The sequence below is a fragment of the Plectropomus leopardus genome, chromosome 4 (assembly GCF_026936395.1).
Source record: "Plectropomus leopardus strain MGB_pleo_1.0 chromosome 4, ASM2693639v1, whole genome shotgun sequence".
NCBI lineage: Eukaryota > Metazoa > Chordata > Actinopteri > Perciformes > Serranidae > Plectropomus > Plectropomus leopardus.
The window spans coordinates 1,169,312-1,195,000 of NC_142179.1; the positions used below are offsets into that span (position 1 = coordinate 1,169,312).

At 45.0% G+C, this 25,689-nt stretch overlaps 4 protein-coding genes and 1 long non-coding RNA gene across 18 annotated transcripts in view; 4 read left to right on the forward strand and 1 right to left on the reverse strand.

Annotated features, from left to right (window-relative positions):
- Positions 1-407: 407 nt before the first annotated feature.
- Positions 408-12,970, reverse strand: LOC121938514 (netrin-G2-like). Of its 5 annotated transcripts, none has more exons than XM_088076181.1 (14): positions 12,715-12,970; positions 11,715-12,126; positions 9,481-9,739; positions 8,982-9,127; positions 8,550-8,788; positions 8,215-8,387; positions 8,057-8,080; positions 3,706-6,126; positions 3,490-3,570; positions 3,092-3,166; positions 2,475-2,642; positions 1,774-1,917; positions 1,609-1,698; positions 408-1,486 (listed from the first exon to the last, which is right to left on the reverse strand). In XM_088076181.1, exons 2-14 carry the CDS (start codon positions 11,985-11,987, stop codon positions 1,356-1,358), a joined length of 4,224 nt encoding a protein of 1,407 aa, XP_087932307.1. In that variant the 5' UTR covers positions 11,988-12,126; positions 12,715-12,970; the 3' UTR covers positions 408-1,355. The 5 variants fall into 5 exon arrangements, with proteins under 5 accessions (XP_087932307.1, XP_087932306.1, XP_087932308.1 ...); XM_088076180.1 differs by having other exon boundaries at positions 11,715-12,130; XM_088076182.1 differs by having other exon boundaries at positions 3,706-5,256; positions 11,715-12,130; positions 12,715-12,968.
- On the forward strand, positions 6,136-12,699 carry LOC148189654 (uncharacterized). The gene is made up of 3 exons (XR_015776350.1): positions 6,136-8,014; positions 9,491-9,727; positions 12,374-12,699. It is a non-coding gene; the product is annotated as an uncharacterized LOC148189654 (long non-coding RNA).
- Positions 12,971-13,401: 431 nt separating the features above from the next.
- On the forward strand, positions 13,402-18,508 carry med27 (mediator complex subunit 27). Its single transcript, XM_088076189.1, has 8 exons — positions 13,402-13,646; positions 14,251-14,395; positions 14,581-14,711; positions 15,012-15,105; positions 16,188-16,295; positions 17,896-17,937; positions 18,019-18,096; positions 18,230-18,508. The coding sequence occupies exons 1-8, from the start codon at positions 13,444-13,446 to the stop codon at positions 18,362-18,364; spliced, it is 936 nt and encodes a 311-aa protein (XP_087932315.1). The 5' UTR covers positions 13,402-13,443; the 3' UTR covers positions 18,365-18,508.
- A 2,639-nt stretch (positions 18,509-21,147) lies between these two features.
- Positions 21,148-23,687, forward strand: LOC148189655 (uncharacterized). 5 transcript variants are annotated; one of them, XR_015776351.1, is made up of 6 exons: positions 21,148-21,300; positions 21,526-21,747; positions 22,009-22,159; positions 22,331-22,447; positions 22,517-22,568; positions 23,438-23,503. XR_015776351.1 is itself a non-coding variant. In XM_088076192.1 (6 exons), exons 2-6 carry the CDS (start codon positions 21,536-21,538, stop codon positions 23,453-23,455), a joined length of 537 nt encoding a protein of 178 aa, XP_087932318.1. In that variant the 5' UTR covers positions 21,148-21,300; positions 21,526-21,535; the 3' UTR covers positions 23,456-23,687. The 5 variants fall into 5 exon arrangements, 4 of the variants coding, with proteins under 4 accessions (XP_087932318.1, XP_087932319.1, XP_087932317.1 ...); XM_088076192.1 differs by having other exon boundaries at positions 22,331-22,434; positions 23,438-23,687; XM_088076193.1 differs by lacking the exon at positions 22,517-22,568 and having other exon boundaries at positions 23,438-23,687.
- Positions 23,688-24,269: 582 nt separating this feature from the next.
- The window catches only part of LOC121963137 (formin-binding protein 1-like), a 12,508-nt gene continuing 11,088 nt past the window's right edge, over positions 24,270-25,689 (forward strand). For 4 of the 6 annotated variants that reach the window (XM_088076194.1, XM_088076195.1, XM_088076197.1 and 1 more), the window contains exon 1: positions 24,270-24,567. In XM_088076194.1, coding sequence (XP_087932320.1) covers positions 24,538-24,567 — 30 coding nt within the window. In that variant the 5' untranslated portion in view covers positions 24,270-24,537. The remainder of the gene's footprint in view (positions 24,568-25,689) is intronic. The other 2 variants (XM_088076199.1, XM_088076198.1) reach the window with 1 other exon arrangement.

Sequence of the window (25,689 nt, forward strand, 5' to 3'; positions counted from 1 at the left end):
GATAAAGAGTGAAAATGTTTTGTAACTCGGTAAATGTTCATTTTCCTCTGATCACAGACTGAGAGGATGATGAAGATGATGAGGAAGGTGGAGTCAGCCAGCAACATTTCAGCTGATATTTCCTGCTGCAGAGTTATTATTTTCAAACATCAATCAGATCAATAGTTGATGTGATTGATTCTCAAGTTTGTCAGCAGGTGGCGTCGTTTGAATCAAAAACCAAAAGCCTTCATTGGACCACAGAAGAAGAGCTCAGGTGAGACTGACCAGACGATTAGCTCTGACATCATTCAGGAGGAGGAGCTCTGACAGCTGATGTCACACCCAGTTTGTGTGTGTGTGTGTGTGTGTGTGTGTGTGTGTGTGTGTGTGTGTGTGTGTGTGTTTCAATTAATTTACCATCTTCACAGGATTTTTATTTATTTATTTTTTAACAACAGAGTGACAAAGATCCAGATGCTAGAGAACAGACAGAGCGACAAACACAGAGAGGTACCCAGGTGATCAGATAATCAGGTGATCAGGTAATCAGGTGATCAGATAATCAGGTGATCAGGTAATCAGGTGATCAGGTAATCAGGTAATCAGGTAATCAGGTAATCAGGTGATCAGATAATCAGGTGATCAGGTAATCAGGTAATCAGGTGATCAGATAATCAGGTGATCAGGTAATCAGGTAATCAGGTGATCAGGTAATCAGGTGATCAGATAATCAGGTGATCAGGTAATCAGGTGATCAGATAATCAGGTGATCAGGTAATCAGGTAATCAGGTGATCATCAGAGCTGAAACATGCAGCAGTTTGTTCTCATGTTGTTTATGTTTGTGCACACGTGTGCCTCTGTCACCGTGTCACATCCTGTCATTACTCACAGCTGTGACATCACAGAGAGATGGAGCCGGGCGCCACGCCGAGGAGAGACGCTCTGATGACTCACAGGCACTTCAGCCAGTCAGAGAGCAGGAGGCACAGGAAGTTCATCACGATGTCTGACAGGAAGTGTCGCACTTCCTGCAGAGCGTCATTGCAGAGCGTCAGGCATCCTGCAGAGCGTCATACTTCCTGTAGAGCATCATTGCAGAGGGTCAGGCTTCCTGCAGAGTGTCACGCTTCCTGCAGAGCGTCACGCTTCCTGCAGAGCGTCACGCTTCCTGCAGAGCGTCTGCAAAGCATCATGCTTCCTGCAGAGCGTCTGCAGAGTGTCACGCTTCCTGCAGAGCGTCACACTTCCTGTCGGCTCTCATTCTCTGCCAGAGTGGAGAGAACACCACATGTGATGTCACATCCTGTTCTGACAGTAAAGTCACAGCTGTGATGTCATCAGTGGGCGGAGCCACCCACCCTGTGGGCGGGGTCAGCAGACGGAGGAGGAGACCAGACTGAGCGTGAGCAGGAAGAGGTGCGATGTCACAGAAGAGGCGGAGCTCTCAGCATTTTCAAGGCAACCGCCCTTTTTCAGACACACCTTCTGCTCACAGAAAGCACCTGCAACACATGACATCATCACCTGAGCTGTGACATCATCATCATCAACATCACCTGAGCTGTGACATCATCATCATCATCAACATCACCTGAGCTGTGACATCATCCAGGTGAGAGTTTACCTGTGAAGTTTTCGGGACAGACGCAGCGCAGGAAGTCGACGCAGGTTCCTCCGTTCTGGCAGATGAGACGTTCTTCATCGCAGACATTCACTGAGGGAGGAGAGCGATGGGTTATTGATCACTGATCTCGGTTTTGATTGGGGTCGGAGGCGTGTCTGTACCTACATGTGCAGCCGGCTCTGCCCTCTCTCCGCGTGTATCCAGGTAGACAGGTGTCACAGCGGCGCCCCGACATGCCGTCCTTACACTGACAGAGACCGGAGTCACTGCAGTGAGGAGACACACTGCCGTCCATGTCACACTCACACTCTGAGGACACACAGCGACATCATCAACGACATCATCAACGACATCATCAATGACATCATCACATCATTATGAGAGACTCTGTCTCCAGGTGTTCTTCTATGTGTGTGTCACTGTGGCTGTGTCCCATTTCTCTGCATCCTTAACAGGCTGCATTCGAACGCTGCACGAAAGCTGTCCCAATTCGAAGGCTCCTTCAAATGCAGCCCACAAATGCAGCTTTCTTTTCCTTCTTTTTGGAGGATACATCACTACCATCCTTCGCGGCCTTCCATTTCCCAAGATTCCCTTCTCTCTTTCTGTTGTTTGTTTTAGTACTTTATTCCCCCCTCTCTCTCTCTCTCTCTCTCTCTCTCTCGTGAATTAGGGGTATGGGCGGGAACATCTGGTGACGCAACCAGGAAATCCTCCAAAGACTAGACCGTCTAGTTTATCAACTGTTGATGCGGTCCGAAGTAGTCGTCTTCATAGACTGTGTAGGCTGTGTGGATGGAGACCCTGAAATGGGACACAGCTTGTGTGTGTGTGTGTGTGTGTTTGTGTGTGTGTGTGTCACTGACCCACACAGATGTTTTCGTGGTCGGTGGGCAGCGAGGCATTCGGGTAGTAACCGAGGCGACAGTACTGGCAGTTCTGTCCTCGCGTGTTGTGTTTGCAGCTCACACATGTGACCACGTTGATGAAGTCGATGTAGCTGCAGCGGTTCGAGTGGCTGTTACACTCGCAGTCTGACACAGAGACACACGGAGGTCAGTCCTGCACACACACCTGGAAACACCTGGAAAGACCTGGACTCACACATCATATGGTCACACAGCTGCAGAAGGAAGTTCTGTGTCATAACATTTCTCTGATTGTCGGTTCTTTTGTTTTCGGATGAGTTATTGAGATACCGAATGAGTTTCTTTAATTCACTTCTCTTTTTGTTTGTTTACGTCTCATAAAAAAGTAAACAAAGAAGCTCCACCCACTGTATGAAACCCCACACAAAGCCCCGCCCACATCCCCATATGAAGGAAATAAAGCAGACAGGTGAGAGACAGACAGGTGAGAGACAAACAGGTGTGAGGAGTCTGATCCAAAGGGGAGGAGCTTGATTTATGGGGGTAGGGGGCTGTGTTACATGGGGGCGGGTCCAGTACAGGTGGGGAGGTCAGGTTGTCAGAAGTGGTCTTACCCTGAAAGGTGACGTAGGCGATTTTGGACAGCTGACTGAACTTTGGTCCTCCTGGAATCAGAATCTTCTGGGTCGCTTTTTACCCAAAACAAGGCATGTAACCATGGCAACAGGCAGTAAGAGGTAGTGGTCAGCAGGGATCAGCATCAACTACCAATCAGAGCTCAGCACTGCTACTCTGCTACAACTTTCAGAGGTACTGATGCAACCACTTACCCTACCACTGATACTAGTAATGATACTACAAATTATACTACCACTGATAATAGTAATAATACTACCACTAATACTTGTAATGATACTACTACTGATATTACCAGTGATACTAGTAATAATACTACCACTGATTCTGCTGCAGGCCAGCAGAGGGCAGCTCTACGACTGTTTACAGGTTTTACCTTTTTTCTCGTAGCCTTTTTCATCTTTCTCTTTTTTTCCTTCTTTTTTTTCCTCTTTTTTTTCCTCTTTGGCCTCAGGGCCTGTTTGGTTCAACAGAAAGCGAAACGTTTGAAATTTGCATTAAATATGAATCTCAGGGAACTGAAATCTGAAAGTGCAGCCAGTGCACCACTTCACTGAAGTCTAATCTGACCAATCAGGGCCACAGTTTGTACCTTTCTCCTCTTTCTGCTCTGGTGTTTTCTCTGGTTTAGGGTCTTTCTTCTCCTCTGACTCAGAGCCTCCTGTTGGTCCACCAGCATCCGAATCTTCCCCTGAAGACTTCACTTCCACCTGAACTGCCGAGGAACCTGCTCCCGGGTCATCTACTACTCGAGGAGAATCTGGTCCGGACTCTAGACCAGGACCTTTACTATCTGGTGGAGGGGAATCTGGTCCAGACTCTAGACCAGGACCTTTACTATCTGGTGCAGGGGAATCTGGTCCAGACTCTAGACCAGGACCATTACTATCTGGTGCAGGGGAATCGGGTCCAGTTGATTCTATTCCACCATTTCCTGTTTCCTCTGTATCTATACCTGCTGAGATAGAATCCAGTCCAGAATCGATTGTATTTGATTCAGGAACATCTACTGATCCACCAGAATCCTCTGGAATTTTCCCAGGATCACCAGCAGGCACTGGTCCAGGACCTGGTCCAGTGTCAGCTGAATTACGGTCATCTGGAAAAGGGAAGGTGAAGTCCACAGGGGCCAAATCCCCAGCAGGGTCAGAGGGAGCTGAGATGGTAGAGCTTGTGTCTGGTGAAGCATCACTTCCTCCTTCAGAGGGAGGCAACAAGGCCTCAGCAGGATCTGGAGGAGGAATTCCAAGAGGTGCGTCTGGAGGAGGTACATCTGGAAGAGGCATATCCGGAGGAAGTACCTCAGAGGAAGGTAAGTCTGGAGCAGGAACATTAGGAGGAGCTTCATTGGGTGGAGGTTTATCAGGAGGTGGTACTTCCAGAGGTACATCAGGAGCCACATCAGGTGGTGGTATATCGGGAAAGGCTCCATCTGGTGGAGGTTGATCAGGACGAGGTACATTGATTTGAGTGTCTGGAGGAACATTAGGAGAAGTTGTATCAGTTCCTGCTGTGGGTGGAGTGTCTCCAGTCTGATTGGGTGGAGTATTTCCAGTCGGACTGGGTGGAGTATCTCCAGTCTGACTGGATGGAGTGTCTCCAGTCTGATTGGGTGGAGTGTCTCCAGTCTGACTGGGTGAAGTGTCTCCAGTCTGACTTGGTAGAATATCTCCAGTCTGACTGGGTAGAATATCTCCAGTCTCACTGGGTAGAATATCTCCAGTCTGACTTGGTGGAGTGTCTCCAGTCTGACTGGGTGGAATATCTCCAGTCTGACTGGGTGGGGTGTCTCCAGTCTGACTGGGTGGAGTGTCTCCAGTCAGACTGGGTGGGGTGTCTCCAGTCGGACTGACTGGAGTGTTTCCAGTCGGACTGACTGGAGTGTCTCCAGTCTGACTGGGTGGAGTGTCTCCAGTCTGACTTGGTGGAGTATCTCCAGTTTGACTGGGGGTATTGTCTCCAGATGAAGGCCCGTCCCTGGTTGGGGTTATTTCTGGGATGATTGCTGCTGTTGGTGCTCCGGTTGATGTTGTAGTCCCATCAGTAGGCGGGGTAGTACTTGTGATCAGGTCAGTAGTACCAGTCCCAGATTGGGTGGAGTCTGTGATGTCTGGTGAGGAGATGGGGTCAAAGGGCGGAGTCACTGGGTCAGAAATAGACACCTCAGAGTCAGTACTGCGGCCTTGGATAGTGGGACTGTTGGTTCTGGTGTAACTGGTGGGACTGGAGGTGCTAACAGTGGTACTGGGAGTGGTGGTGTCTGGTTTGTAAACACTGTCTTCATACTCCAGAGCTGTACTGCTGGATGGACCTGTGTCCGCTGGAGGTTCTGTCATACTGCTAAAGTCTTGAAACGCATCAGAGCCTGCAGTACTAACAGGACTACTGATAGTCGTAAAAACTGTGGTGGTAGAGTCTACACCAGCTTTAGGAAAGTCCCCAGTATCACCTGCAGTAATGAAGTCAGTAGAGCTAGTATCAGAAATGATGGTACTGATGGTAAGAACACTGTCAGTGTCAAATACTGTAGTAGTATCACTACTAGTACTTATTTCTTCTGTAGTAGTTCTCCATGTGTCGGTGATGGTAGAAGTCCTGGGTGTGTCTGTGACAGTAAAAGTACTCGCTGTGTTCATAGAAGCAGCATCAGGAGGTGAGGAGTACAAAACAGAACTGTCAGTCGACATAGTAAGGTCAGTGGTTGAAGTACTTGTGCCAACAGCAGCGACAGTATTCACAATAACAATACTGTCAATCCAGGTGGTATATTCAGTTATAGTAGTAGCAGTAGTACTTTCAGTAGGGGTAGTACCATCAGTTAGAGCAGTGTCAGTCCTAGTTCTGTCAGTAGTAGCAGTAGTAGTCGTAGTAGTTCTGTCAGTTGTAGTGGTGCCAGTAGTAACAGTCGTAGTAGTAGTAGTAGTAGTAGTAGTAATAGTAGTAGTAGTGTCAGTCACTCCATCTGATGAGGCAGAGGGTCTATCAGATGCTGCTGAGTTAGAGTCACCAGCCGCTGTCAGAGAAGAAGAGTTACGTCTCTTAGTGAATCTCAGCTTTGTGTTCTCCACAGATACTGAACGTTTTTAATCATAGCGTTTATTTTTTATTTTTTGAAAAACAATTTTAGATTTTAGTCAAGAGTTGTATGCAATGATTGATAGTTTTGTAGGGAACCCCATTTGTCAAGCCCCGTGAGGGTTTCCCCTGCATGTCTCCTTTTCTTAAAATGTATAACATTGTCCTCTTTAATATGTGCAAATCAAATCAAATCAAAACTCTCTGCAGAACATCCAACTGTTTACCTTAACAAGAGGAACCCCGGACACCCAGCGGAGCCTCGGGCTGCCAGCAGACTCGGACATAAATAGATCTCCGCTATCGGACCCTTCTGTACAGAGGCAGCTGTTCCAGACCACAGTCTGTATATTCAGATGGACACCACGTCAGCTCCCCCACAGTGTAACTGTTGACTGTTTGTCGCCCCCTACTGTCTGTTTGCAGTATAGGTCATAGAGCCCGTCCCTCCATGTTAGTGAATGGACATAAGTCAAACTAAAAACTCAAAGTACACGCCAAATACTCTGATGTTTGTCCTGCTCTTTGTTTTTATCATCTCTTCGGTTTTGAGTTTGTAAATTATACAAAAAGGCCATTTCAGCCGTTTCACTGCGCTCACATTCAATGCAGCTTCACACGACTGATTGGACGGGTGTTTTGGTGGGAACTCCTCCACCACGGATATCGCTAATGCAGGCTCCGATGGCGTCACCATCGCAAGATGGCAGCAGGACACAACACCGATTCTCCAGCAGGGCTGTCGATCAATTAAAATATTTCATCTTTATTAATCAAAAATTAATCACACGTTTTTCATCTGTCCTAAATGTACTTTAAAGGATTTTTTTTCATTTGTGTATGTATGTGACATTATTAATATGGGAGTGGAAAATATGCTTGCTTTGTGCAAATGTACATACAGTATATTATTACTGCATACATAGATAGATAAACAGGAACACATATGAACAGCTGATGAGGACAGCCTGACCCTCACCATGTGTCCACGGGGACTCGGGTGAAACTTTTGACAGTGGCAGTCGACAGAGTCGGCTCTTTTCTGCGTCTCTGGATAAACTGTAACTCTGAATAGAGGAACAAAGATCGGGGGTTAACACTGATGTGACTTCTGATCCGTGTTGTTGTTTATCAGGACTCTAAGGCGGCTGTCACTGTGCCGGGTCAGAAACCCGACCAGCCAATCAGAGTCAGAGCCTCTGAAGTGCAAACACCTGGTTCTGTTCTGCAGAGAGTTTTACAGGTTTCTAAATCCACACGCTGCAGGACATCCTCACATCCACACTCACTCTTTTATTACAGATTTCTTTTTTCTGCAGAGATTGTTTGTGTCCACATGTGAGCAGCGCCGTGTGGATTCAGATCTGCATCTGTAGATCACTGTTGCATCGTGGGGGATCAGTGGGGGACAAAAATCTGGGGACAGTTGGACCTGCTGGACACAAATCTGATCCCTCAGTGATTTACAGGTTAACAGATTAAACACACACACCATCTGTCGGTGTGTCACCTCGCTCCAAACAGCAGATTAACGCTCAGACTGTACTCCCACAATGCACTCTGATTTTTAACTGACCCACACATATGATCATCCGTGTGACCAATCAGAGCGCGTGATGATGATGATGTAATGCAACAGTCATGATGCTCATCTTAATTTTCTACTCGCTTCACTCACTGCTTTTATTGTTGTTGAGTGTTTTTGGGATGGACTGAACTTCAGCACAGAAACACGAGAAGGTTTAAACAGTAACATGTTAGAGCGGCTAAACATCCCATGATGCAACACTGAGCACATTAATGGAGACAGAGGCCGGGATGGACAGGTGAGCACACACACGGGTAAGCAGGTGAACAGGTAAACTTACCGGCTGCTGGTTCTGCTGCTTCACCTGAAACAAAAAAACCTTGTTATTGCAATTCTGTCTAATGATCCACTGACCTCTGAACAGGTGTGTGTGTGAGTGTGTGTGTGTGTGTGTGTGGCTGTGTGTGTGTGGCTGTGTGTGTGTGTTCGGGTACGTACAGGTGTTGGCGGTGCCTCTGGGCAATGGCAGGTATGATCCTGGTCTCCAGCTGGGGGAATTGAACCCCTGACTGCAGCTCTCACAGTCCTGTCCACTCGTGTTGTGCTCACAGTCACACTGCAGCGTCGCATCACGTAACACACACTGAGACGCATGCAGGTTACACTTACACCTGCGGGACACACACACACACACACACACACACACACACACATACATACATATGAGTTCTGCGTTTTACTTGTCTAGGACATCAGGTGTCAAAGGTTCCCCAACAGTTTTGGACTGGTGGTCAGTTGGGGTAGCTGGTTGTCAGTGGGGGGATTTTAGTTACCTGGCAGGTACATCGATGTTAGAAATAGCGTAGAAGTATTTCAGCAGGTTGTCCCTCTGGACGTAGGTCCCTCCCAGCGCCGGGCGGAGGAGTCTCAGCCGGAGGTTAGTGAAGGTAAAGAAGTCTCTCAGGCCCTTCATGGTCTCCATCCGAGTGTACAGGGCATCCATGTTGATCAACTTTGGACCTGCAAACACCCCGAACCGAGCACGCACCTCGAACACCACGGCCCTCTCTTCCTGTTGGTCAGACGGTTGACATGGTTTACATCAGCTGGTCCGGTACAGTTCCTTGTCATTGATCACTGCTCTCGGCTGATTGATTAGTCTCTAAGCTCAGATGGATTTACTCCTGTGTAAACATCTCCCTGTGTACCGTGAGTTTCATCATTATCTGTTCCCAGTATGAGCAATATCCGGTCCAGTTACCCACCTTGGCGCCAACCCAGCGGGAGTACTGCTCCGTACAGATAACCCGGGTTAAGTTACTTGGTGCTAAATCAGAGACCCGTTTAGGGGACATGCCGAACACCTCCAGACAGTCGTCAGCATAGTATTGATACGGCTGCCACGTCGCACCTAAAAGACAAACACCAATTATTACCAGTCGTTAGTAGGTGGAGCTTGTTGTTACCGTAACAGATCACCGGTAATTAGACACAGAGACTGTCCTGATTCAGCTTTTAATGATCAACAGTTCAGGTTTTAGTGATCAACTCCACCTGTTCTTAGACTCAGATAAAGAACACAGCACTAAGAATGTGTTGACGCTAAGCTCTGCTGTGGATCTCATGATGTGGCGTCCCTCATGGCTCCGCTCTGGGTCCACTGCTGTTCTCTGTCAGCGGTCTGTAACGTTCCTTCAGGTTCTGGATCTGATGTCAGTTGACACAGATGAACCTGATTTGACACTAATGGACTCTCTCTCTTACCTTTGTCCAGAGACTTCTCCAGAACCATGCTGGTCGGTCGGCCATACTCGAAGGTGACGACGATGTCATCGACCACCTCCAGACTCTTGTTCCAGGACAGCGTGATGTTGGCCAATAGGGGCTCAGGATACCGGGACCATGTGACCGTCTGCCAATAGGTGATGAGCCCGCCCCTCTCCCTGTCGCCCATCAGCTGAGGAGGGTGAGACAAATCAGGACTGGAGGCGTCGCACTCATCGCTGCACAGGTACGGGTTTTCCTGCAGAACATTAAACACTGTCAGAGTTATGCTGGTTCTGTAGAAGGGAGCAGCTCCATAGAACCATCTCTGAGTAAAAAGGACTGAGACTTCTCAGAGAGAACATTTCGGGTCGCTCACAGAGTGCAAAAAAAAAGTTCTCATCGTTTAGGAGCCTGACAGAACATCACCAGATTAAAACGTTCTTTAACTCTTTAGAAAACACTGATGAAACCATCGGTCCAAAGATTCTCTGTTTATGACCACAGTTTGACTCTCAGACCCGGAAACTGTTAAATACACCTCACTGAGTGTGTGTGTGTGTGTGTGTGTGTGTGTGTGTGTGTGTGTGTGTGTGTGTGTGTGTGTGTGTGTGGTGGATTAACTCTGATCTGATCTGTGTGTGTGTGTGTGTGTGTGTGTGTTAGAGGTTAAACCTTTAACTGAGCTGCAGCTGCCAACTGTCACACTGCAAAGACTCTATAGGATCACACTTAGTCCACCTCAGTCCACTTCAATCTAGTTAACTTCAGTCCAGTCCACATCAGTCTAGTTCACTCTTGTCCACTTCAGTTCAGTCCGGTTTAGTCCAGTCCACTTTTGCCTAGTTCACTTCAGTCCACTTCAGTCCAGTATACTTCAGTCCAATCCATAACAGCCTAGTTTACTTCAGTCAAGTTCAGTCTAGTTCACTTCAGTCCAGTCCACTTCAGTCAACAACAAACACTGAGCAGGTTTATATAACTGTCTGTCCACACAATGATGACTCAGTATGTTTATGGATGGTGGATGTAGATTTTGTCATGTTGACGGTTATAAACTGATTATATCTGGTTTAAACTGGTTCTATCTGGTTTAAACTGGTTCTATCTGATTCTGACTGGTTCTACCTTATGACTTTGAACAGTTTTATATTTTGTGCTTCATTATTTGGTTCTATTGATCAATATTTCAGATGTTCTGACTCCAGGTTCCCAACGGAACAATTAGACAGACAGCAGGACTGTTTCCAAGCTGCGGCCCCGACCCCCAGGAGGTCCCTGGAGGACTCTAAAGGGGTCACGAGATGACTGACAGGAGATAATGTATGTTGTTAGCATTCAGGTCATACTGGTGCATCGTGGGTAAATGTTAATGACATGAGTGAACCTTTCGATTAGATCAGAATACAAAGGTCTCATGATCTCCTCCATTTCTACCAAAACCTCCTCCGCTTCTACCAAAACCTCCTCCGCTTCTACCAAAACCTCCTCCGCTTCTATAAAAACCTCCTCCGTTTCTACCAAAACCTCCTCTGTCTATATCAGAACCTCCTGTTCCTTTTGTGTGCTGTGGTTCTTAGTGTGAGAACAATGTTACTTTTATTTTAGCCACAATTTAATACCTCTATTAAAAACAATAAAACATTATCAACATGTTAACCGCATGTTTACAACACGTTAACCACACATGAACAGCACATTAACCCCTTGTAGGGTGTAACGCCAGAATGTAACATGCCGTGGTTCTGCAGGAACAGAGGGAACAGTTGTTGTGCTGACGTTCTGCAGAGAACCGTCCAGCAGCTCAGCGCTGGAATAATCAACCGGAAATTAAGAGCCGACTGCTCTTCAGTTCTTTCTGTGTTTGATTTAAATGTGACGTTTGTTAAAATCTGATCAACATGTTTTATCCAGCAGGAGGAGGAACCGTCTGCTCCGTCTCATATCTGTTCAGTCTGACCTCTGACCTCTGCAGGATTCAGTCACATTCTTAAACAGAGATAAAATCACAGCTGACATTTAAAACCTGAGACAACGAGACCGCAAGACGTCTCCGAGAGACAGCGAAGACACTCGTTGGACATTTAAGGCCAATTCCTTCTCTATGATAAAGCTTATAGTCAGGGCTGGCTCAGACTCTCCTCTTTGATAAAGCTTATAGTTAGTGTGTGTTACAGTGTGTGTGTTACAGTGTGTGTTACAGTGTGTGTTACAGTGTGTTTATCTGGACTGACCAGGGTGCAGAACCTCTCGGGGGGGTTCCCGCAGGTGATCCCGGGGGGGTCGACTCTTATCTGCATCACCTCCTTCATGTTGGCGGGTGGCGGCTGACAGGCGTAAAACTCCCAGCCAGGCCCCGCCTCCGAGCTGCGCAGAGACTGACACACGTCAAACTGACCGCCGCCCTGACCGCGGGCCGCCGCCAGCAGCAAGAGGACGGGGAAGAGGCGGGGGAGGAGGGGAGACATGGTGGACTGACGGTCAGATGGACAGGAAGTTTCTCTCATATCTCAAAGTCTCCACCCACATTTTTAACCCCCTGGACCGGCCTTTACAGCAGGTGGTTGTCATGGTTACCAGCTGGTTATCCTATGGTTGTCATGGTTGCCAGGTGATGGTTAACACCGGAAGAAGCTCCTCCCCCTTCTGTCTGCAAAAAAACAACGAAAACAAAAGAGCTGTAGATCTACATCATCTAGATAGAGACCAGAGAAAAACTGTCTGACATCAAGAAGACATCTCGTCCTGTCTGTCTGTCTTTCTCTGTCTCTCTGTCCTGTCTGTCTGTGTTTGTTTGTTTGTCTCTGATATTAATCAGAGACTCAGAGACTGTCTCCATCTCTGGGACGGTTCGTCTCTTTTATTAAAACATTTCTTCTTCTTCTCTCTGCAGATTTCAGATCTCATTATCAGCACAAACAGTCCGTCCCATCCGACACCACAGAAGAAGAGTCAGACATTCACAACACCTGCTCCAAATCATCAGATAATCAGAGGACGATAACAACAACAACAACAACAACAACAACAACAACAACAACAACAACATTAACAACAACAATAACAACAGTGATAATAACAGAAATAATAATAATGATGTAAATATTTTCTTCTAAAGAATCATAGATTTATATGAAGTAAACCCTTCAGACTCAAACACCTCTCTGTCTCTCTGTCTCTCTGTCTCTCTGTCTCTCTGTCTTTCTGTCTCTGTCTTCCGTCTGTGTTACTCACCTGTCTTCCTGTCTCTCTGTCTCTGTGTGTCTTCAGTTTGTGTCTTCAGGTTGATTCTTGATAAGCTGATTAAACAGACGATAAAACTCTGAACGTCCTCTTCTCTTCTTCTTCCTTTTCTTCTTCTTCTTTTTCTTCTTCTTCTTCTCCTTCTTTTCCTTCTCCTCTTCTTCCTCTCTGTCCTCTTTTTGTCCTGTCTTCTTCTTATTCTTTCTCTCTTCTTAGTTCTCACTCCTCCTCTCCTGTTATATCTTTTCCTCCTAATCTCCTCCCCCTCTTCTTCTTCTCTCTCTCTGTCTCTCTCTCTCTGTCTCTCTCTCTCTCTGTCTCTCTCTCTCTGTCTCTCTCTCTCTCTGTCTCTCTCTCTCTGTCTCTCTCTCTTGTTGTCCTGATTGCAGCCTATATTTTTTGAATTAATTATTTTTAGTGTTGTTTTTGCTTTCAGCCCTTTTTTGCTTGTAGCCCAAATTGTTTTGAATTTTATTTTTTCATTTAGCCCTACTTAAAAAAAACCCTTAACTCCTAATCTTTTAATTAATTCATTATTTTTTTTATGGTAGCAATATTATTGAAATTATAATTAGAAGGTTTACTTATTTATTTATTTATTTATTTATTTATTTATTTATTTATTTATTTATTTATTTATTTATTTATGAGAGAAGCCTGAGCGCGGCGCCGTGACGTCATGAGTGAGCGCCGGCAGCGGCCGAAAGAGAAGTAGGAAAGATGGCGGACGTAGTGAACGTCGGGGTGAATCTGGACGCTTTCTCTCACGCGATCAGCGGCATTCAGGCGCTGCGCTCCAGCGTGAGCCGCGTGTTCGAGTCCCTGAAGGACGGCATGAAGAACCGGGAGACCCTGGAGGGCCGCGAGAAGCAGTTCATAGCCGAGTTCCAGGACCACCTGCAGGCGGTCAACCGGGACCTCAAGTGAGTATCCAACCCCCCAAAACACCCCGATATAACCCCCAAAACACCCCGATATACTCCCGAACCCTCTAACTCTCAGCGGAACCTGAGATCAGTAACAGAGACCCCCAAACACCCGACCCCGCACCAAACCCCCAAAATACACATTCTGACTGTAAATATCACTGAGCTGAGCCCAGTCCCTGCACCAAACCCCAGCCAGTTTTTACTCAATTTAAGGAGCTTCACACTGCAGACTGCTTAATGCTGAATGTAAACATCATTTTAAAATGACAGACACAGACTGTATATACAGATTATAGACTTTAGATTATACAGATTATAGATTTTAGATTATACAGATTATAGACTTTAGATTTATACAGATTTGACTTTATTTCATACAGATTATAGACCTTAGATTATACAGATTATAGATTTATATGTGTTGTGAAACAGAAATCTGTTAAACTGAGAATGAAACTGAATGTTTCTGTGGTTGCCCCTAGCAACTAAACAGGATGTAAACAGGAAGTGATGCTGTGTTACTGAATGCTGTCTCTGTCTGTCTTTGTATTTCTGTCTTTCTGTCTCTGTCTGTCTGTCTCTCTCTGTCTCTCTGCAGTGAGTTGGAGCGTCTCAGCGGTCTAGTTGGACGTCCCTCAGAGTCTCATCCTCTTCATAACAGCGGTCTCCTCAGTCTGGATCCAGTTCAGGACAAAACTCCTCTGTACTCTCAGCTGCTGCAGGCCTACAAGTGGTCCAACAAGGTAACACGCTAACACGCTAACATGCTAACATGCTAACAGGCTAACATGCTAATGCAGCTTTTCAAATATAGATCATTTAAAAAATGAATATGGTGATTTTTTTTTCTTCTTTAACTTTTTTTGATTTTTAAAAAAAGAAAATTTGACGTGTGTGTGTGTGTGTGTGTGTGTGTGTGTGTGTGTAGTTGCAGTACCACGCTGGTTTGGCCTCCAGTTTGTTAAATCAGCAGTCGCTCAAACGATCAGCCAATCAGATGGGAGCTTCAGCCAAGAGACGACCCAAAGTCCAACCCAGTACCCTGGTACTTCCTCCTCAGTGAGTACTAATACACACTGTAACACACACACTGTAATACACACACTCTAAAACACATGCTGTAACACACACACTGTAATACACACACTGCGATGTCACTGTATGTTAGCACACAGTGACATCACCATGACTTCCTGTTTGGAGTCTTCATCGAGTCAGATTTCTGCTCTTATTTTAACTTGTTAAAATGTAATTTTTTAAAAATTAAGGCTTTTTTTCTGATACCAGGGCTTTTAACTTGTAACAGGAAGTGGGTGTATTCACTCAGCCATGACTCGCAGACCGTCTCTGTGTGTACAGGTATGTGGATGATGTCATCTCACGGATCGGCAGGATGTTTCCTGATGTGACCATCGAGCTGTTTAGACCCAACGGAACCTCAGCTGTTCTCCTGGTAACACATGACATCACACACGTAGACACACTGCACAGGTGACAGGTGTGTTCAGACCAGGTGACAGGTGAGTTCAGACCAGGTGTCAGGTGAGTTCAGACCAGGTGTCAGGTGAGTTCAGACCAGGTGTCAGGTGAGTTCAGACCAGGTGTCAGGTGAGTTCAGACCAGGTGACAGGTGAGTTCAGACCAGGTGACAGGTGTGTTCAGACCAGGTGACAGGTGAGTTCAGACCAGGTGACAGGTGTGTTCAGACCAGGTGTCAGGTGAGTTCAGACCAGGTGACAGGTGAGTTCAGACCAGGTGACAGGTGTGTTCAGACCAGGTGTCAGGTGAGTTCAGACCAGGTGACAGGTGAGTTCAGACCAGGTGACAGGTGTGTTCAGACCAGGTGACAGGTGAGTTCAGACCAGGTGACAGGTGAGTTCAGACCAGGTGACAGGTGTGTTCAGACCAGGTGTCAGGTGAGTTCAGACCAGGTGACAGGTGAGTTCAGACCAGGTGACAGGTGTGTTCAGACCAGGTGTCAGGTGAGTTCAGACCAGGTGACAGGTGAGTTCAGACCAGGTGACAGGTGTGTTCAGACCAGGAGTCAGGTCTATTCAGACCAGGTGTCAGGTGAGTTCAGACCAGGTGTCAGGTGAGTTCAGACCAGGTGACAGGTGAGTTCAGACCAGGTGACAGGTGTGTTCAGACCAGGTGTCAGGTGAGTTCAGACCAGGTGACAGGTGAGTTCAGACCAGGTGACAGGTGTGTTCAGACCAGGAGTCAGGTCTATTCAGACCAGGTGTCAGGTGAGTTCAGACCAGGTGTCAGGGGAGTTCAGACCAGGTGACAGGTGTGTTCAGACTAGGAGTCAGGTCTGTTCAGACCAGGAGTCAGGTCTGTTCAGACCAGGAGTCAGGTCTATTCAGACCAGGTGTCAGGTGAGTTCAGACCAGGTGACAGGTGTGTTCAGACCAGGAGTCGGGTGTGTTCAGACCAGGAGTCGGGTGTGTTCAGACCAGGAGTCAGGTGTGTTCAGACCAGGAGTCAGGTGTGTTCAGACGGGTTGTGTCTCTGTGTCACCTGGCTCCCTTTCAGGTGACCCTGGGGAAAGTGTTGAAGGCGATTGTCGTGATGCGTTCGCTGTTCATCGACAGAACTGTGGTTCGAGGTTTTAACGAGAACGTTTACAACGAGGACGGAAAGGTAGGTCAAACTCACCTGACAGGTAACCCCAGCTACCTGCACTGCAAAAATGGCCTGTCAAATTTAAGGCCAAACACCCTAGATTTAAGCATACTTGCACTTAAAAGAAGCAAATTTGGCTGCCAGTGCTGTAAGCAAATTTTGCTTGTTAAGATGTGTTAAAACCAGTAAAACTGTGTGACTCTCATTATAGCCCATAAAATCTTGAAATAAGATCAAAAACACTAATTTCAAGCAATTTATTTAAGCCTAGTTAATGCAAAACAAACCTATTATCACTCAAAACTAGTACTTTTTTTACTATCAAATTACTAAAAATTAGAATTATGAAATTCTTGTTTTTAGGGAGCTAAATTAGATCACTTGTTCTTAAAATAAGTAAACATGGCAATGCTTGAAAAACATGGTTTTATTAACATGAAACCAGGGAAAGATACAGTTAGAATGGTTTACATACCAGGCAACGCTGAATCTGTTGCTGCTACAAATATTAACAAGCTTTTTAATTTAAACAAATCCTGTGTGAGCAGATCACTACAAATTTATAAACAGCGTTCAACCAAAATGACCTGTACTGTGACCTTTTAGAAAAGCAAACATTAACATTGTTGTCACACTGATTCAAAAAAGATGTGATTACACGTATCTTTTAAGAATTTTTACTCTGACATCATGTCATCACACGTTCAATACCTGGTTACCAAAAATATTAAAACAACAATAGACTTTCAGTCATCAACATATTTCTCAAAGACTGAGCAGCAATCACATTTGACTGTGAAAATTGTCAGGGGACAAACCTGTGCATTTCTGGCTCTACTTCTTGTTAAATTCTTCCCATTCAGCTATTGCCTTTTTGTAAGAATGAGTGAGGTCACGCTCATGAATACTGTCCTTCAGTACCTCTGTCTGGATGATGGACAACAAGAGTGAAAGATGTTGTGATATTTGACTGTCTGTATCACTCAGCCACCTGGTGTGTAAGAGCTGTTCATGTTTGCATGTGTACTGTTTCATGGATTGTTTGTAACAGTTTGGTGTGATATTTGAAAAGCATCACAACCACAGAAATTAAGAAATATTGTTCTTTGTTCAATACTGTTCTTGCCATTTTTTAAAATTGTATACAAAAACCAAAAAGGCATTTGTACAAAGACATCCCTCTTGCTTAATGAAATGTGTGTGACAGTCATTAAAAGCGACGTAAACAATTTAAGCCTCACTGTTTGAATGCAACTTTACCAGCTGGGAAAATGTTAACCACAGAGCTGATGCTTGAAATGAGATGTTTTTGTCTGGACATACTAGTGCTTAAAATAAGGTTTCTATAGACCTGAAGTGGATGTTTCCAGACTTGTCTCCTGTATCTAGTTAAAAATAACTCAGAAAAAGACAAAGATGCTTAACAAGACCAGGCAAGTGATATTTACTTGAATGAAGTCAAATGATCTTTCCTAGTCAGCACTAGATAATCCATTTACACTTAAAACAAGACTAACTAGATTTTTTAATCTAAATATAAGATTATTACACTTGGTTAGATCGGCAGTTTTTGCAGTGTGTCTGTCTGTCCCCATGGTAACCTGTCTGTCTCCCTCAGCTGGACATCTGGACAAAGTCTCAGTACCAGGTCTTCCAGAAGGTAAGACTCACCTGTCCTCACCTGAACCCCTGAACACCTGAGCTCAGTGTGCAGTGCTCTGATTGGTTGTGTTGTTGCTAGGTAACGGACCATGCCACCACAGCCCTGCTGCACTACCAGCTGCCTCAGATGCCCGACGTCGTGGTCCGGTCCTTCATGGTGAGACACCCACCAATCATTACCTGTCTGTCTCACCTATCTGCCTGTCTCACCTGTCTCTGTCCGTCTGTCTGTCTGTCTTTACACCTGTCTGTCTTTCTGTCTCACCTGTCTGTCTCACCTGTCCCTGCAGACCTGGTTGCGGAGCTACATAAAGCTCTTCCAGTCTCCGTGTCAGCGCTGCGGTCGTTTCCTGCAGGACGGACTTCCTCCAACATGGAGGGACTTTAGGACCCTGGAGGCGTTCCACGACACCTGCCGCATGTAAACACTTCCTGCTGGTCAGGTTATGGACTTCCTGTTCGTCACGTTATGGACTTCCTGTTTGTCAGGTTATGGACTTCCTGTTTTTGTTTACTGTTTGTTTTTGTACAAAGAAGTTTGAATAAAGTTTGATTTTTATCATTTTATAGTTGATTGTAGGGCTGGACGATATGGAAAAAGTCTTATCACAATATCTTTTCATATATATATACAGTCGATATCGATATATATCAGGATATACATGAAATCAGTGTTTCTGTGGAGCTTAAAGGTCCCTTTGACTCCTCAGTGAGATATGAAGATATCATCAGGTTCATTTAGGTTAAATATTTATTTTCTGTCAGACATTGAACATGACAAATATACTGTAGAACAGCATCACCAGCTGGAGGACCTATTCTACTAAAACTCACAGAGGTCCAGGTACTAAAATGTCCTCCCAGCAAAGGTCCGAGCCTCAAACCTAAAATCAATATCACCATTAACTGAACATTTTACTCTGATTACGATTATTTTGCTTTTTTTGCTCTTTTTTGTGTTTTGTTTTTTGTCCTCATAGTTCACTGACACAGTGTCATGTGACCATGGTGTGTTGCACAGTAATAAACATGATTTATTATTATTAATTAAACTTTCCAGCATTATATAAAAATGAAAAGCTCCATCTGAAACAAACTTCAGGTAAATTGAAGCACATTGTGCTGATAATAGTCCAACCTCTCCTGACTGCAGGACTCTGACTTCAGCTTCTGTCAAACTTCTGTGCTGTTAATCATTTTACTCAGGAATTAAAAACTTTTGAGTCGGCCTACTTCTCCTATAGCTGCCAACAGCCTGCCGACATTCACAGTTAGAGAAAGGCTGAAAATAAGCTCATGTGCTTGTGGCCCCGGGCCCCCAAAACATTACATCTGCCCCTGGTAATAATAATGAGAGCTCAGCGCGAGCGGCCGGATGAGACACGGAGCGATGCGTCCTGCTGTTTCTAAATAATTCATCCAAAGTCTGATTCAAGCTGAAACTAACACAAAGTCGTCTGTAGAGTCTAAAGAAGTCACTTTCACCTCTGCAGATGTGTCTGTTTCAGACACTTTGGTGCTGTGAGGAGAAGCTGCGCTCTGTCTGTCTGTCAGCTGTTGATCTGCGATGCTGAGCCCAAAAGCCTGAGATGCACGGCAGATGCGTGGGAGTTGACAGCCACGGTGGGGAAAGGGTTAATTGAATTTTTAAATAACTGAAATAACCAACATGGGCAAGATTATGTTTGTTAGAGGTCCTGAAAGTCGGTTTCGATTATTTTTTGATGAAGTGCCCAGCACTACTGCTCAAAAAATATTGTTCTCATTCTTACATTTTATTACAACTTGGCCACGGGTTCGGATAGGACGAAGTTTTGTTCTGGATCTGGACCGCGGTCCGACAGCTGGTGATGCCTGGCTTACAGGCACATGTGATGAATCAGTGCTACGGGTGCTATCAAGAGCCACCTCTGGACACGTCCAACAGCTCCGCACGATGGAGCTGTTGGACGTGTCCACTCCATGTCCAACAGATCAGAGTCAGAAGTGTTTTATAGTTTAAAATCAAACTGCAGAACTTTGTTTAATGAGCTGCCAACTGAACCAGAACCAGAACTAGAACCAGAAACTGAACCGGAACCTGAAACTGAACCTGAACCTGAACCTGAACCTGAACCTGAACCTGAACCTGAACCGGAACCGGAACCAGAAACCAGAGCAGACTCTGATGTCTCCTGAGTCGGCTCTCAGCTAGTCAGTTTATTAGAAACAGGTGAAGTCTCCGGCAGCGATCATTAACCTTTATCAATTATTGATCAGCTGCAGGCGCTCGGCTCTGAGAACAAACTGAACATTAAAATCCAGATGGAGAGTCCCGCCGTGTTCTTACTGTCCTGCTGGTGACCTTTGACTTCCAGCTTTGTCACACCAGCTGCTGAGACCTGATTGGACAGTTGAGTGTCTCTGAGGGACATGAAGTCAGTTTATTTGTTCTGATTGATCTGACAGTAATTCATTAATTAACCGTTACCGTGCCAACCGTCTCAGAGAAACTGAAGCGTCTCAACATCAAACACTACAAATATTTAGCAATAGTGTCAGATAAAGTCACAATATATATTTATACTGTCTAAATATCACACAGTGTACAACATATTATTATTATTATTATTATTATTATTATTATTATTATTACTATTGTCTAAACATCATACAATGTAAAACAAAAGCATATTACTGTTATTAATAATAGTTTTATTATACTGTCTAAATATGAAATGTTAGAAATGTACAAATATATAACAATGTAAAATAAGTATTGCTATGTGTTACAGACGGGCTCAGTCTAAATACTGATGACTTGAAATCATTAGTAAAATAAAAATAAATCACAGCAGATTTATTGTTTAGTAAATGATATTCTGTAATCTTCAGTATTAAACTGCAGCGAGTCACATTTATGTTTGAAGTGTAGACTTGAAGATAAATTTGATATTTGATGAAATGTGAGAGTGCTTCAGGCTGAACGACTCTGGCATTTCAGCTGCTGAGCTGAAATTTAAAAAAGAAAAGTTCAGCGCAGACGAAGGTCGAGTTGCTTTTCATGGTGATGACTGAGTCTTATTTTGAAAGGGCAGAGTCAGATCTCTGACCTCAGGTGACCTCAGATCCTAAACACTATTACAACTTAAAAACTTTTTTTTTTTTTTTTTTTTAAAAAAAAAGCTTTTTAGTCTGAAATATTATTTTGAGTCTGAGATTTACTGAGGATCGTTTGAAAGACTGAACATTTGTTCATTAAAGGGTTAAAAAGTTTCAGCTTCGTCATGACATCATCAGTGTTTCCACCTGGAGGACAGGTGAGACTCGTTCACTGAGAGGAGACAGACGAGCAGAGAGACACACTGACGGACGGAGCCAGGTACTCTGAGCATTCACACACAAAATTTTCACTTTTCTGTTCAAACTGTGAAACTTTAGTTTATATTTAATGTCACAAATATCAGAACACAACAGCGTCAGATTAAACCACACCAGGTCCAGATTCAGGATCAGGTCCAGGATCAGGATCAGGATCAGGATCAGGATCAGGATCAGGTGGTCTTACATGATCAGAAGTGTTTATCACTCTGGTTTTCTGATCCAGGACTGGCAGGATGATGGCTGACGGACTGGTCCACTTCACAGAGACCACAACTGGAACCGATCCACTTCCTGTCTGTGCAGACCAGATCCTCTCCACCATCGACTGTGACGCTCTGCTGCCGTTGGCCTCACCTGAAGATGAGGACGAGGACGGTCTGACTGAGTCCAACAAGACAATGAATAACAACAGCAGCAGCTGCGTCCTGCTGGAGAGACACCGCAGGTACTGACTATTTACTGGAGACAAACTGTAGGTACTGACACTCTACTGTTTACACGCTGCAGGTACTGACTATCTGCTGGAATCTTATTTTGGAGGTGAACTTCCTCACGGAGAGTTCCTGTGTTGTCGTCAGTAACTCTAAACTAAAGGTGAAAGTTTACATAAAAACTGAAGTGCAGATACTCCCTAAACATCCTGAAGTACTGTAATGAAGTATTAGTACTTTGAGTAAACAGTTGGATGTGGTCATGTGATTTACAGGAAACGCATCACTCAGAGCTGCAGCATGCTTCGACAGCTGTTACCCACAATCCCTGGCGGACGTGTTGACATGGTGATGGTGCTGGAGACAACGGTGACTTTCCTGGAAATGGTCCAGGAATTAGTCCCTGTCGAAGACCCAAAAATAAAGGTAATTCCAGGCCCAAACAGGTACAACCCCATGACACACACACACACACACACACACACACACACACACATATATGTGTGTGTGTATGTGTGTATATGTATTGTATACAGTTTCAGTTAATCCATCTCTCTTTTTGTGTGTGTGTGTGTGTGTGTGTGTTGATGAGGTCAGCTGTGTCCTCCTGCAGAGCTCTATGCTGATTGGCTGCTGCAGAGTCAGAAGAGTAGGGGGATTGGACACAAGATGGCCGCCAAGCAGGAGAAGAAGGTCACCAGGTGAGACAGACAGGTGAGACAGACAGGTGAGACAGAGATCACCTGAGTTTCATATTCAAGTTTAATTTGATCTGTCCTGCAGGAGAGGAGACGTTCTGAAGATGAGGACGAGCAGGAGACACAGAGACAGACAGGTTTTTATCAGCTACACATGACACTCACCTGCTCAGGTACTCTGTACTCTACCTGCTCAGGTGTACTCTACCTGCTCAGGTGTACTCTATTTCTCTGGTGTACTCTATGCTCAGGTGTACTTTACCTGCTCTGGTGTACTTTACCTGCTCAGGTGTACTCTATACTCAGGTGTACTCTACCTGCTCAGGTGTACTCTATGCTCAGGTGTACTCTACCTGCTCAGGTGTACTCTATTTCTCTGGTGTACTCTATGCTCAGGTGTACTTTACCTGCTCTGGTGTACTTTACCTGCTCAGGTGTACTCTATACTCAGGTGTACTCTACCTGCTCAGGTGTACTTTACCTGCTCAGGTGTACTCTATGCTCAGGTGTACTTTACCTGCTCAGGTGTACTCTACCTGCTCAGGTGTACTCTATGCTCAGGTGTACTCTGCCTGCTCAGGTGTACTCTACCTGCTCAGGTGTACTCTATTTCTCTGGTGTACTCTATGCTCAGGTGTACTTTACCTGCTCTGGTGTACTTTACCTGCTCAGGTGTACTTTACCTGCTCAGGTGTACTCTATACTCAGGTGTACTCTACCTGCTCAGGTGTACTCTACCTGCTCAGGTGTACTCTATGCTCAGGTGTACTCTACCTGCTCAGGTGTACTCTACCTGCTCAGGTGCACTCTATGCTCAGGTGTACTTTACCTGCTCAGGTGTACTCTATGCTCAGGTGTACTTTACCTGCTCAGGTGTACTCTACCTGCTCAGGTGTACTCTATGCTCAGGTGTACTTTACCTGCTCAGGTGTACTCTAAACTGTAAATAGGTTCAACACATGAATGTAACGGTGATGTTGTGTCCACTTTCTGTTTTTTTCTGCAGCTTCCTGTCTCTTTGTAGCGACTTTCCGCTGGTCACCATGACAACAGTCCATTCTGGTGGAAGTATTCCATAGTGGTACTGTAGTATCGATAGTACTGATACTGTAGAATCAGTAGTACTGGTACTGTACTATTGGTAGTACTGATAGTGTAGAGATAAAGCAAATAGGTGATAATTTAATTTTGTGATTTAGTTTGTACTTCCTGTTTGTGTTTGAAGAGAATAAATGTGTGTAATGTGTAATAAATCACCATCATCGCCATGGTTTCATGTATGACATCATTTATTTCTATTTACTTTTACATACAACAGGAATCACTTTATTTTAAAATGAGACATTAAACAAAAACAACTGATGGAAACGCTGAAAATTAAATAAAAATAAACAGTTTTAACAAATATGCTATATATATGAGATACACACCTGTGTGTGTGTGTGTGTGTGTGTGTGTGTGTGTGTGATGTGATCGCCCCTACACTAAATCTCAACATTAGTATCATTCATGTCACGTGACTGATTATCAGGTAAAATAACGTTTTAGAAACGTGGTGACGTCACTGCTGACAGTAGATGTGATTAATGAGAGAAGAAGAGCACCGCCTGCTGGAGGACTGACGTCACCCATCATTAACCATTATTGATCATAAAATAATCATAATTAGCATTTTGATAATTGTTATTTCTGTGTGAAGATTGTGACGTGTTTAATGTAAATATTTACTTATTTTCTGTTCTGACAAACCGGAAACGTTCAGTGTGACGGCAGGGCGGGGCTGCGACTGCGCATGCTCGGTACACACACACACACACACACACACACACACACACACAATCTCAGCATCTCTTCACCGATGACAAAGGGTCCTCCGGGGAGACGCGCCGCGCGTGACCGCGTCCTCTGCTCTCGTGCAGCTGCAGACAGAGACAGAGACGGGGACAGGGGACGCAGACACACAGACGGACAGAAAGACAGACAGGCTGCCGGTGTGTGTGTCGGTGAGGATGCGCGCGGCGGACAGCAGCGGTGGCTCGCGGTGATCGTCGGTACCGAGAGGCGGATCGGCGGCTGCAGCGGAGCGCGAGGAGCTGACCGGACACCATGAGCTGCAACTGGGGCACCGAGCTGTGGGTACGTACACCTGTTCACACCTGCTGCACGCGCACACAGCACGGGATCACACCCCGAAACCCGCCGACACGGGAGCCCGCTCACCGGCAGCTGTGACCGTTTATCCGGTAACCTGCCGGTGCAGAGCCGGTGTGTATGTGTGTGTGTGTGTGTGTGTGTGTGCGCGCGCGAGTGCGTGCGTGTGCGTGTGTGAGGCCCTCGTGCTTCTGTCTGCTCTGCCATAGCAACACGGTGAGTGACGACAGCGGCTCGCGCTTTGCGTCGTCCATGATGCTGCAGCGCGCGACCCGAGAACTGAGACCCCCCCCCACAAATTATTATTATTATTATTATTATTATGTTATTTATATTTTTATTATTGTTGTTGTTATTATTATTGACAGTATTACTGTTAGGCCGAATACTGTTGTTTATCCATTTAATCACTGGTTGTTTTCTCTCGCTTTTTTATTCATTTATTTTATTTATTTGTTATTTTTTCAGCTTCAGTTTAGATCAAAGAAAATAATGAAATGATAAATTAGTTTAATGGATTTACAGAGCAAAACTCTGATTCAGACGCTCAGCTGAAAAACCGAAGACAGAAAACAGTTTGATTATGATGAAGCGCAGTTCAAAAACAGCTTTTCAGGGTTTGTAGTTTTCAACCAATGAAGAAACGAGAATTTCATTTAAATACAGTGTGTAGATTACAGTGTGTAGATTACAGTGTGTGTAGATTACAGTGTGTAGATTACAGTGTGTAGATTACAGTGTGTGTAGATTACAGTGTGTAGATTACAGTGTGTAGATTACAGTGTGTAGATTACAGTGTGTAGATTACAGTGTGTGTAGATTACAGTGTGTAGATTACAGTGTGTAGATTACAGTGTGTGTAGATTACAGTGTGTAGATTACAGTGTGTGTAGATTACAGTGTGTAGATTACAGTGTGTAGATTACAGTGTGTGTAGATTACAGTGTGTGTAGATTACAGTGTGTAGATTACAGTGTGTGTAGATTACAGTGTGTAGATTACAGTGTGGAGATTACAGTGTGGAGATTACAGTGTGTGTAGATTACAGTGTGGAGATTACAGTGTGGAGATTTCAGTTTATATATTTCGGTTTATAGATATGTCTGT